At 41.6% G+C, this 12,918-nt stretch overlaps 1 protein-coding gene across 2 annotated transcripts in view; it reads left to right on the forward strand.

Moving 5' to 3' along the window:
* LOC118234393 (semaphorin-5A-like) overlaps positions 1-12,918 on the forward strand; it is a 62,650-nt gene that overhangs the window by 15,264 nt on the left and 34,468 nt on the right. For both annotated transcript variants that reach the window (XM_035430890.1, XM_035430889.1), the window contains exons 3-4: positions 3,074-3,173; positions 7,957-8,002. In XM_035430890.1, the coding sequence (XP_035286781.1) occupies positions 3,074-3,173; positions 7,957-8,002 (146 nt within the window). The remainder of the gene's footprint in view (positions 1-3,073; positions 3,174-7,956; positions 8,003-12,918) is intronic.

Below are 12,918 nucleotides of genomic sequence, written 5' to 3' on the forward strand. Positions count from 1 at the left end.
TTATGAATTCCTAAAATTTGTATATTTTTACATACCATTCAAAGTTTGTAACACTGCGAAGTTCTGAATGTCCTTGATTCCTGATGTGTTCCTTTCTCTGAGTAGTTTCTCAATTTTATTGAGCTGGGGAAAGAAGACAATGAATGCCACAATGTTTTAGCTATCAAGGAGAAATCCCTAGTATTATCATAAAATGTATTGTGCTTTCAGTACCTCCAGATGTGGAGGTTTGGAATACAGTTGACAATATTTCTGGAACCATTTTAATGGGCTTCCTTCCTGCTTTAATTTATTCCAGCCGTTTTGCCTGAGATATAAATTTCCCTCCGTCTGAAGCCGCGGGGCTGTAATGATAAGCAGTTGTTATCCGTCAGTTCAGATGTTTGTGTGGATTAGACAGGTGAACCGCAATCTCAGCGGGGGCCCTGTCAGTCCCCCTGCGACTTGTAAATGAGGACGGGAATTAGACTTCAGTCGGTGAAATTAATTGGCTATCAAGGTGTTCTGCTTGTGATAAGGAAGCCGCTGTGCGTCCTTAAGCGACAGTCAGGGCAGCTCCATTCACAGTGTTGCGCGAGGCCTGGGTGAATTTCATGTTTCCTTTTGTCATGTAGCGCAGGGTAAAAAATGACGGATGGCTTACCGTTCAAACGACGTGGGGGGAGCAGGTTTCTGCTTCATCCTGATGGTCCCCGGCGATTTTATGAGAACTTGGTGCTCACGTCAACCGGGGTAATATGTTTCGGAAAGATCTGAGCATCCTTTTGATGAGAAGTTTTGTCACAAGTCCTACTGTTTAGAAAAGCGGTGATTACTGACTTTTTATCTCTCAGGATATTCTGTAAATGTGTTCCTGAATTATGAGGCAAATGTAGATAATCGGTAGGTGTGATGCTCGCGTCTTGTCAAGTCCTCCGCAGAGACCTGTAGCACACACTTATGTTATGCTGTTCTATCAGGGTAAACTACTTCCTATAATCACATAAGAACCATCTGCATGAATCCAAAACCCTCTGAATAACAACAGTGTGTGGGCTTGTTTGGTGCTTTAAGAACAATAGAATTGTTGGATACGGTCTGTTTGAGTGATAATTCATGGTTGAGACACTTGGCATTGTTCGAGGGGATATAAGGAAAAAGTTCTGTGGGATGGACAGTGCAGTTTTAAATAAGGCATTTGAGGGCCATTGACTCAGGCTTTGTTTGCTACTTCTAAAAAAAACTCCTTTCCTCAGGGTGCATTTTCAGATACTCTGACTTTTTATCTCCAGAAAAGTCCAGAAAAGTTTAAATTAATTCAGGATGGGTTTTACAGATACAGGCTGATATTCCAACTTTGGGGGGGGGGGGGGGGGGGGGGGGAATTATCGAGCAATAAAAAAGTATTGGGGCTTAAGGCTTTTTTCACTGGTAAGCTATTTCATGCTAGCACAAACTTTTCATGAAGGTTAGCTTCTGTTAGTCGTGGCATTGTTTAGCATGCATTTAGCATTAACGATCATTCATGGAGAAGAGTGAAACCACACCGTAACTGTTGTCTTTGTGTAAACTTTCCACTGCAGGAGAGCTGAAGTGAGAGGCATCCCAGAGTGATGTTTGAGATTTACAGAGGGACGGTGTGAGATATGGCAGTGGGGGGGAGTTAGAGGCGCCTACTTTAATTTTTCTCTCGATGAAAAATGACCTCATCTCCCACATTGGAAAAACTAATCTCACGTTTGTTTTCTCTGAGGTACTTGAGGGTCAAGCCAATGAAGCGGAGTAATCAGTGTTTGTGTGTGATACCTCACTTCATGCAATCTGTTTTTCGCCATTTATCTGGAAACCTGCTTCCTGCTTACCTCGTCCACATTGTATAAATTGTTTCTGAAATAAGTATACCTTAAAAGCCCTCATCCAATCAGTTCATAAGAATTGAGAATTATCAAGTATATATTATTTGAGAACAATTAATTAATATTTTTGGTTTGGTGTGGCAGTATCAGTGAATCATTACTAATTGTCTAATATCACTCAACTGGATTGTGCACCTGTGTATTGGTTTTCTGCTTTGACTTTTGATTGAAAACCTGTGCAGGTTTAATCAAGTAAATCCCTGCTGAGTCCATGGCACTGATGAGTGAGGAGTGTGTGAGTGTGGATAAATTTAAGCATATCTGTTTACTTTGTTTTTTTATGTTTATTTATTTTTCAGGGCTTAAACACTTTCATGGCATGCAATGTATCATACAGAAGATAGCAGCCCTCTATTCCTATACATCACCTTGGTTGTCCCAGAGTTAGATAGCTTGCATACATCTCTTATAAAATACAGAACATTAAAAAAGTGTAAATGAGTAAATTATCAAGGATTAAACAGATAGGCAATTTAATTAGTTTGAACCATGCAGGGTGTTGTTTTTTATCCCATGAAACCCCAGTACTTTGCATTCTGCATATTATAGTACACGTTTGCACCAGTGGGCAGTTTACCAAAGCAATCCAAGCAAGGCGGTGTGGCAGTGCATCATGCTGGATTCAGCCCTGCAACCTACTGGGCTCAGTTCCCGCTGCTCAATAAGTGCGCCTCAGTGTGTGTAACAGAATCAACGTTGGGTCCTACATCATCATCTGACTCATTAAACGTGTGTTTTGAGCTATAATGAGGTTTTGAGGAGCAAGGATCCAGCTAGGGGGGTGAGAGCTCGAACACCAGCATTGCCGTTAGAGATCTCCATTGCGAGGGGGCGATAGTTAGGCATTCTCTCTCGCGGACCCCTGTGAGACTTTGATGGCGTGCCCCTCAGGGCAACATGGGCGAGCGCCAAGGTGACTGTGTCAAGGTGTCTGTCAGGGAGCTGGGTACACATGGCACATGAGCTCCCCCCAGGGGGTGGGGGGTGGGGGGGGGATGAGGGGATGACAGCTCGTACCCGGCTCCGCATGCTCTGTGTCAGATAGGATTTAATCAGCACTCACTGTCCTCGCACATTCCCTGCTTGTTTCGCTCCATTAACTTCTCAACCCTTTTCTCCCGCTGTCTGTTTTGACTTCTTGCTTCCACATCCCCCCACTTCCCCGTCCGCTGTTGCAGAAATTGAGCCGTGGATCCATAGGTTCAGAGCCGAGGGCACGACTGATTACTCACAGCTGACCTTTGACCCTGGCCAGAAGGAGCTGATTGTGGGAGCTAGGTGAGTGTCCCCTCCCACTCCTTTTAAATATAAATATGATATTCATTCGCTGAGCATTCTGAAATCTGTCAATCCTCGAATGTCAAATGTTTTGAAATTTCAAACGTGTTTTGAATTCCAATAAATTTTGAATGTACTTTATCTGATAGATTTGGGGATATCCTTTACAGCAATATTTTTATTGTTGAAATTTATTTTATTTTTCTGTTACCGGAACACTTGGTCTCACATTTTTGAGATGAAATAATTGAAAATATTTGCACGCATCTCTCCGAGTACAGAGTTTTTAAAAGGCAGGAACTCAGACAACTTCTCTGAAAACGCTACTTTTGCAGAACCAAGACACGGGGTTGTGATCGCAGACGCAAACGGCGGCAGATGGGTTTGCGTGTATTCTCACCGCAGACTCTGAGATGATGCCTCAGGGTAGACGGGTTATTAAGCGCTGCAGATGCAATGTGAGGAAAGTGTGACATCTGTATCGTCTTTGACTTGCGTTTGACTGCGACTGTGATGCCGGGAGGGAACGGGAAGCTGGGAGGGTGGCTCTTCCTCTCTGTCTGCTGGTGGAGAATCCCGGTGTTTCTCGAGACCTGGGATGATTTCAGGACCACGGACAGTGTCGGTCTCACCCACAGACAGGCACTCCTCGGATCAGGCTGGTTGCTTCCTGCTTTCTTCATCAGCCCTGTCTAAAAAGGCAGTTAGCTAAGCTTTTAACAGATAGATTTTGGCTCAGAGCTAAGCTATGTTTTCCCTCTGCCCTCAACTGATGCATTTATTTCAGTGTATTTTCTGCCCCGTTTTACTGTGTCCTTACTCTGAAATAAAGCCACCTTAGACTCATTTTATTATTTATTTATTTATTTTGGTGTTGAGTTGTTCATTCACCACCATTCCTCTGTTGCAATAAATAATAGGGGTTAAATGGTTCCGGTTTGTGTGAATTTCTGGGCAGTTTGAGTCCTTGCCCATCTCCTGCTCTGTCACTTATGCCCATCAGAAGTGCACTTTTGGAAACTCAAAATTTCATCATTGTTATCTGTCAGAACTGTTTGAACCCCTTTTTCCCTGAGAAATAAGGATGGAATGGTTCTTTATTTAATCTCTTGGCATTTCCTTTTGTTTTTTACAAGACTGGCAGACTTTTCCAAAAACTTTTTTGACTGCCATGTCCTGCTCTTTTTTCCTCGGCACCATTAAGCTTCAAGCGTTGCTATACCTATATCAAGCTTTAGTTGACGGAAAAGGCAGATAAAAAATAAAAATAAAAAAGTGTTTGGAAAGTTTAGTGAAGTGCATGGTGAAATATGTCCCCTGATGATACACTGAATATATGTCTTTCATATATAAACTTCCTAAGGACAACATTTAGTAATAAAAACAGGGTAGCATGTTAAAATATGATCCAGTTATTTGTACTTTAGGCACTATTGATCACTGCATTATACTTCCTAATGAAAGACAGCATAGTTTCTTATTGCCTGAAGAATGAGTAGATATTAATTATAATGATATTAAACATAAAAGTTAGGCTTTCAATATTTTCTTGAATTAATTCATATTTTATGTAAAATCCCATTGTTACTAATTTAGTATTTGTGTCAGCAAAAATAGTAATCACTAGGAGTCAAATTATGTTTGATATTAAGTATCCAATCATAATGTAATTGTTCCATTGTTTAAAAGGGATAGTGGCAAAATGTATTCAGTATTTAACTATACAGTTCTATAAAATTTTATGGACGGGTGTATGTTTAACAATAGACTTGAATTTGGAGTCAAGGCTTAAAGTGTTTAAATAACATTTCTAATTTACATTACTCAATTACTTAAATTATTCACACACCAGTGCTCTCTGTATTTAATAGAAAGTGTTATTTCTTGCAAATATTTGCATTTGTTGGAAAACAGGGATTGGTATAAATTAAGTTGTTTGCGTAGGGTGAAGCCATTCTGTCCTGTCAGGTACTGACTTTCAAACCCATCAAAATACTTTTCTCTTCAAGGCAAAACAGTACGATTGATTTATATACTCTGTCACAGATTACATGTACAGCTCCATCCAATCAGGAGTTCATGAAGTTGGCTTTCCCATCGCTAGTGCTTACAAGATCTGTATTTCTAATATATAAGTTAAGATATACTGGAGTTTATGCAAAGATCTCAAGTTATTTCTCTTGGCTTACAGAATCTTAGCTGCCCTGTCAATATTTAACCTCAAAGATCAAATATATTATGGCGAAGTTATATGTTAAATAGAATAGCATTAAATATATTGTACATTAAACTTTACCACCCTGTTGCCTTTTCCCTCTTCATGGATGGGTCTAATCAGCGCTCTGATGGTATGCATTGGGCTAGCTTCCCTCTGGGACAGTGCAGTGACGGGTACGAGGTGCCATTTTTCTGCTAAGGTTTAAGATTGAGCTCCAGGTTCAATGCAGCCATTGAAAATCCCATGGTGGTTTTCACATAGAGAGGTTATCTAATCTTCCCCCATTTTAATTGATTAAATAAATCCCTCTCTCTTCTCCTCTGCTGATCTGTGCTGTGCGTTTTGGCACAAAACTGCTGTCGTGTGTCACAGAGGTACAGTAAGGGGCTGCAAGTTGGTGATGTTGGAGGAGATTGCTCCCCTGTCCCTGATATTTATGCAAGATACTACACTAAAGAAAGTCATAATATAAAAGCAGTCTATCGGTGTTATTATTGAAAGGCAAAATGCCAGGAAACTATGCCTTTCGCTGCTTCGAAAGTACATCTGTTCATGATATCACCTCTGATTTGTGCAGATATTCAGTCCTCTTTTTAAGTTGTTGGTAAAATAAAAGTCCTATCTCAAATGCAGGTGAGCAATTGGTTATGTGCAATATCTCCAGCACTTCTTAGCTTTGGTGCATTATCAAGTGATTAAAGTAAATGAAATTCATTGTAAAAACTTTATGGGGGAAGGTGAATCACCTTGGTTGTTTTCTGGGGCGCTCCCCCTCGCCGGTTTTGCATTACATTTATTTGGCAGATGCTTTTATCCACAGTGACGTACGATAAGTGCATACCGAAGGTCACTGGAACAGCTGCAAAACACAGGTCCGATAAGGTGCTTCTGTTCTGTGTGGCTCGCACAGTTTCCCTCCCTCTGACGTTCATTGTGTGGGCTCTGCCGCAAAGAAGGTTGAGCAACGTCTGTAAGTCAGTCGACACCTTTATCAGGCTCCTCCTTTGCCAACATGGTCTGCTCAGAAGGGTTTTGATATGTTTGCTTGAATGGCAGTGTAGTGTAATGGTTAGGGATTGGAACTGGCCTTGTAACCTAAAAGTTGTAGGTTTGATTCCCAGGTGCAACCCCTGCCATTGTATCCTGGAGCAAGGTGCTTAACTTGAATTGCTTCAGTATATATTCAGCTGTGTAAATTAATGCGGTGTGAAAATGCTAAATGTGTTTTAAGTTGCCCTGGATAAGAGCGTCTGCTAAATGCCTGTAATGTAATGCAATCTTCATGAAAGGGGACAGCCTCGACGTTCGTTAAGAGTCCTGCCGATTCGCTCGCTTGCCGCTAATAGCCTTGGTTGTCAGTACGGATTCTGTTGCAGTGTGTGTGTGAGATGGCATGGAATACATGGAGCCCGGGGAAATGAAACGAGCACAAAGGTAGTGGTGCTGTGGGACCTGGCTAATGTATTTTATGTCAAAGGGAAGAGACAGGCCAACTGGGGTTGAGGACATGCTGAGACTAAATTAGCTGCAAAAAAAAAAAGAAGTTTAATTAAAAGGGCAGTCGGTTCTTGTCTGTTGTGCTTAGAATATTTTCAGAGAGCAAGCTGGAGGCAATGCATGCACATTCTTCATTTAAGGCAATAGTGAACGTGTGATGCTCCTCAGGAAATCTTAAAAATTTTAAATTCGTTCTGTTAAGTTGAGAATTTGGTAGATTGCAGCCAGGTAGGACGGGGCATTTGCGTCATCGGGCTTTAAAGCTTGTTTGGGTTTCCCTGAAGGCTGAGGAATGGAGATTCCAAGTTCATCTTTAAAAAGCAGGAAAAGCCTGAAGCAGGTTACTTTACTGGAATGAGGATGCATCATGGGAAATGTAGTTCAGTGACCATTCTGGGTGTTAGGAAGGGAAGGAAAAGTTTTGTTGTTGTGCTATTCAGGCCTTTTTGAGAGGTTCTGGTCTTTAGTGATTTGGTGTGATAGGTTTTTTTTTTTTTTAACATACATTTTTGTGTTGGTTGATTCATCTTTGAGATGCTGATTGGTCCGTTTCTTTTATTGATTGACCGACAGTCTGCCTGCTTCTCAATGTCAGTGCACTGTAGAATAGGATCCCCAGAATCCGCAGGCATCTTGCCTCTCATCCCTGGTAGAGATTTTGTTCTGTTCAGCATTCATTGAGAATTGATCAAAAACCAAACCACATAGAACAGTCCTTCATTTTCACGATTCACAAGAAATGTGCAGGAGGGCTATAAATGTTTTATGAGAGCAGGTTAGTGCTTCCCATTCCCTGGCTTATCTTATGAACTTTGGGGTTGGGGGCGGGGGTGGAGGTGCATGTTTCAACCATCTCTGGATTTAAACCCTTTTCATTTCCACTGTTCCGTGTGTGAAAGATAAAACCTTCGGGTAATGAAGTGTCATTTTTTTCCCCTCCATAAGAGTAAGAAGAAATGGCGTTTACACTGCAGGCTGTCTACAGTATATTACGCTGGTGTGAATTTCTCCTGCCTTTTCTCCGTTAGACTGATAAGGGTGATCATGCTTTTATCTTTTCCATTTCAGAAATCACCTCTTCAGGCTATATCTGGAGGACCTGTCACTGATTCAGGTGGGAATTCGCTTTCTCTCCCTCTCTCTCCCTCTGTCTACCGCTCTGCTTCTCTCCCCCTCTCCCCCCTGCTTTCTCAATCCCTTTCTTTTGTCTTTGTCTCTGTCTCCGTTCTTGCCAACCATTTCTCTCTCTCCCTTTTTCTCTCTCTCCTCTTTCTCAGAGTCCCTTCCTGTTTGACTGCATTCCTTTCTTCCTTTCTCCTCCTCTGTTCTGTCCCCTCCCTCCCAATCTCTCTGTTCTCTCTTATAGGGTATTGTCTGTCAACAGAGCGCCAGCAGATGCTGTCGGTGAACTCTCTGGCTGCCAATTAGGTGAATGTTTCAGACGTGGCTGGGTGGCAAAGGGGCCGCTCGCCCTCCGTGTGTCTGCGAGCGCAGATTAGAGGGCGAACCTTAAAGCGTCTGCGGCGCTAGCGCCTCAGCCTCGGACTTTAACACTCGAACTGAGTTTCTGTTTGGAACCGTGTGAGGTTCCCTTCTGATTCGCCCTCCCTTTTTAAGAAGTGAAACAAAAAGGCGTGCCCTTCCTTTTTCGCTTTTAGTTCCAGTCGCTGCAGGACGAATGTCTGCCGTGAGCCTTTGAAACTTTGAAAAGAGTCGATTCCAACTCATTAGAGGAGGATGGTTTGGCCCGATGTTAGACTAGAAACGCTGTGCCCATTGTTTTATTGATCATCTCTTGCCGGTCTTTTTGATTACTGTCTGCCTGTTTTAAAAAACTTCTGTACATACCTGCCATTATTCTGTCGATCTGTCTAATGTATCTAATTGGGGTTTCTAAGTCCATAGAGACAGAGAGATTTTTTATGAACATTTTAATGAAGGTATAAATATAGACCTAGATGTGTTCTCCTTCTTGGAAAATAACACTAACTGCAGTAACTTTGTAAAAATAAGCAAATTCGCATTAACATGTAAATTGCCATGAAGACAGAAATGGACTTAATATTATATATTTCTTGGCATAATGCTTTTCTAGACTATATTCATATTTATTTTATTTATTTATTTATTTATTTTACAGGGACAATACACATTGATCAACATCACTATTCTGTGATGTAAATGTGCCAGATTTAGCAAGATCGCTAATTTCCATCTGTTGTCCCTGGCCAGGCTGATGTTAACAATGTACAATATGTACAGTAACCAACTTTTCATCACACATGCTTTGTAATCTATGTTGTCCAATTTTGTGAAGTGTGATAGAGAAAACTTTTCTTTCTAATTTTGATTAATGAACTCAATTGACATATTATGAAGAATGTAAAAATGCAAAACCCTTTATGTAAAATGGACTAAAAACCATGTGTGTGTGTGTGTGTGTGTGCATGCATGTGTGTTGTGTGTGTGCATGCGTGTGTCTGTGTCTGTGTGTGTGTAGCAGAGAACGCACATGCTTTGTTTACACTCTGAACGATCAGTCTGCCATCATAAAGAGAAGGCTTCTCTCAGAAAGGGCAGGGGTCCTTGACCAAGTCGTTTGGATCCAGCTGGCCGTGAGATTGCCTGTCTCGCCCCTGTGAAACTCACCACACCCGCGTGCCCCATCCCATCTGCTCCCCTCTCCCCCTCTAAGACCCCCTGACACCGGGATTTAGGGCTGTGATGAAGTCCAGTGACACTGATAAAAAATGTATAACCGAACATTTAAGGCCCCATTTGTTGCCAGGATTACCACACCCTCCTGTCAAACGAAAGGTCTAGAAGAATCACTCAAGCTATTTGAAGGGCAGCGAGGGCCTAGATATCCAAATGAATGATTCAATCTTTTTTTTCCCTACCAAGAGTTATTATTTCAAATGGTATGTAAATGGAGCGTGAAATAAAGTCAACATTCTGGAAATGGTAAACTCTTTTGGTTTGTCAGACATAATGTCAGGGTTTTAGTAAGAATCCATCTAGTTCAATGGTTGGTGTCAGCCAGATGTATGGATGTTTGACTAATCGAGTCATTCTGATTGCCTGGACCTAGTTTGTGTCTACTCTCGGTGTCCTTCAAAAATTCTCTAACACTGAAAGAAATGCCGGGAAACATTCATGTTTATGCTCTCTTCTAATCTGATGATTTATGATCTCATCTTACTTTGCACAAGGTCTATATCTGAGATTCAACCTCAGAACAGCCATTTATAGGGTTTCCCGCAGCAAGTAATCAAGAAAGTCCTCTTGCCTATGTTTTGCATATGTATGAAAATAGTTTCAATGTAAATAGGGTTCAAGCTGTGTTTTAGGTAGAATACATTTGGTGCTTTTGTTTAGAACCTGTATATAATGAAAATACGCTTTAATCTGTGTTTTAAGTAGAAATTGTTTTTGGTATGAAATTTTATATTAATTTTATTTCATCTTGGCTTTTAAAAACAAATTTGATGATAATTTGTGAGATGAGTTTGCTGTTTATTGATCTTTGGGAGCACTACCTTCCCTTCTTCTCAAGTAGACTGTGCTTTTTTGGGCTTGTCACCTCACCTGAAACATTTTTGTGTATCACCCAGTTCATATCGATTCAGCATTCAATTTATGATACAGACAACCGTCAGCCAGTTAATGGAAAATATAAATAAATAACATGTGCGGCTTAAACACCCGACATACATTGCATCATAATGATATTCCCAAGGATTAGCCTAAATGTGTGTGTGTGTGTGTGTGAGTCTATAGGGTGGTGAATGGGGACACTGCGCTTCAGAATGCCGGTTCCTGCCTTGACTCCCTCCTCTGAAGGCCCCCTGGCGCGTGGCGTACCGGCGCCTGCTGCTCACCGCAGCAGCGGCTAACCACGGCGCTGAATCTCCGCTCTGTGCCGGGCCAGCCGACTCGCCTCGCGGTGCCGTCCCGGTGAACGAGCAGGCGAAACTGAGCGGGCTCTGCGCGGCTCCAGCGCGGTGTAGAATACCTCCGCGGTCCGTGGTGTGTCCTTGGACAGTGTGGCTTTTATCTTTTTTTGAGATTAATTCCTATCCCCCCCCCGCCCCCCCTTCCAAAAATTTATTTTATACAGTTTTCTGTATTCATTGATTTCTTTTTTGAGGAATAGATACAGTACACATGTAAAACTAAAGGACAAAGATGTAGACAGCCCCAGGTGTGAAGTATCTTTCTCTGGTTAAATCTTGTAATTATGTAGACATGATACTTTAGAACACAAAACTATCCAGCATCAAGTTATGATATTTGGCAGCCGTTTCTTAACCTCATTCTAATTCATTACATCCAGCACAATGATAACCAAAGTAATGCACTTGACTCCACAGCAATATGACAGATATTCACTTTATTTGCTTTTTTCCTCTTTTTGTCCTCAGAGGTTTTTGTTTACTTTCTTTCATCTCCACCTCTGTACAGTTTGTCAAATACCAAAAAAAAACAAAAAAAAAAAACAAGAGAATTTAGGAAAAATAGATGTCCTTGGACTGCCACTGTTTTGCTGTGTCACGTTGAAAGCGGAGATAACGGGCAAGCTACAAACAAAAATTGGTAAAGGTCATCCATCAGAAAAGTGCTGGATATGCATCAGGCGATGGATTCAAAATGAGAGGTGCTCAAAAGAGGATCAATAATCAGAAAAACAAAAAACAAAAGGGCGCAGCCTTAGAATTTCATTAAGTTAAAGGTTATTGATTCCAGGCAGGCGCAAAAATAAATGATATCCTGCAAAACACTTTTGTTTTGTCAGTTCAGTGGCATTTGTGTAACAAAAGCAAAAACTGAAAAGCTTCTTTTGTCGTGGAAAGGAGAAAGATGAACCCCGGCTGACTGGTGGCTTTAAAAGAAAAGTTTTTTTTTTTTTTTTTTTTAATGCCTGTTTACTTTTTTTGTGCAGTTTTTGAGGGGGTGGAGGAAAGGGGATGGCAGGTGAACTCGGGAAAAGCAGTACATTCACACCCTCGCATGCCAAGGTTGTGAGCTTCCAAAGCTGTCTGGCTTATTGGCAGGTGCTATTCTAAGGCTTGTTGGGCCAGGAGTAGGTGTGTGTGGTCTGGAATTGGAGCTGACAGTAAAGCAGATGCAGACTACTGTTTGTGCTCCTTCATGGTGGCCTCGCACCCCCACACCCCCAGCCCTTCAGCTCATGTCCAGGTTACTCTCTACAGCAGTGTCTCCTCACCCTTGTCTTGGAGGTAAACGGTGTGCAGCGGGGTTTGTCCCAGGTAAAGGCACAATTAATTAGGGTTGCTGAAGGTTAATTGATGGAACAGGAGCTGAGACGCCACTTGGGGTTTTGTTGCGATGTGGCTCTGATTATTACTGTTATTATTAACATGCTTTGCGCGTCTTCTTTCTTTCTGACTTTTCTGCTTTCTTGCTTATCTCTGGTAACTACTTAGGCTGAAGTTTTAGCTAAACTTTCTGGATATTTTGTGTGCGTGTTTCATGTGCTTTCAGATTTTGGTCTCGGAGAAGACCAAAATGCGTGCTTCTATTTGATTCTGCTCAGTATCCTCTTCCTTTTCAACCCAATGTGTGTTTTTATATTTTTTTTCTTCTACAGCTCCTCCAAGAAACAGGTGCTATAAAATTATATCATTGAAATGCCTTTTTTTCCCCATTTGTTGGCATTAATCCTTCCCATCAACCAGTTGAAACCAGACACGAAGTGTACTGCACATCTCGTAAAAAAAAAAAAATTCTCGCCTATCAGGAATGGACTGTACTTATATTTCCACACAGGAGCAATTACAAGCACCTACTCTATGTCCCAACTGACACCTGCTATTGGTCCACCTGCATTTTGTATAGCAGCACTATGGCCATTCACCAACGATTATACATTCTCTTAATGGTGGGCTGCTAGTGGACCACTGTGTCCTCGCTAACTGACTTGTAACTGATGCCCTATGACCGTGATGATAAAACCGCATGCATTTTAATTACTAGTGTACAATTTCATTGTGGTTGCATGGGGCATCA

The sequence above is a fragment of the Anguilla anguilla genome, chromosome 8 (assembly GCF_013347855.1).
Source record: "Anguilla anguilla isolate fAngAng1 chromosome 8, fAngAng1.pri, whole genome shotgun sequence".
Classification (NCBI taxonomy): Eukaryota; Metazoa; Chordata; class Actinopteri; order Anguilliformes; family Anguillidae; genus Anguilla; species Anguilla anguilla.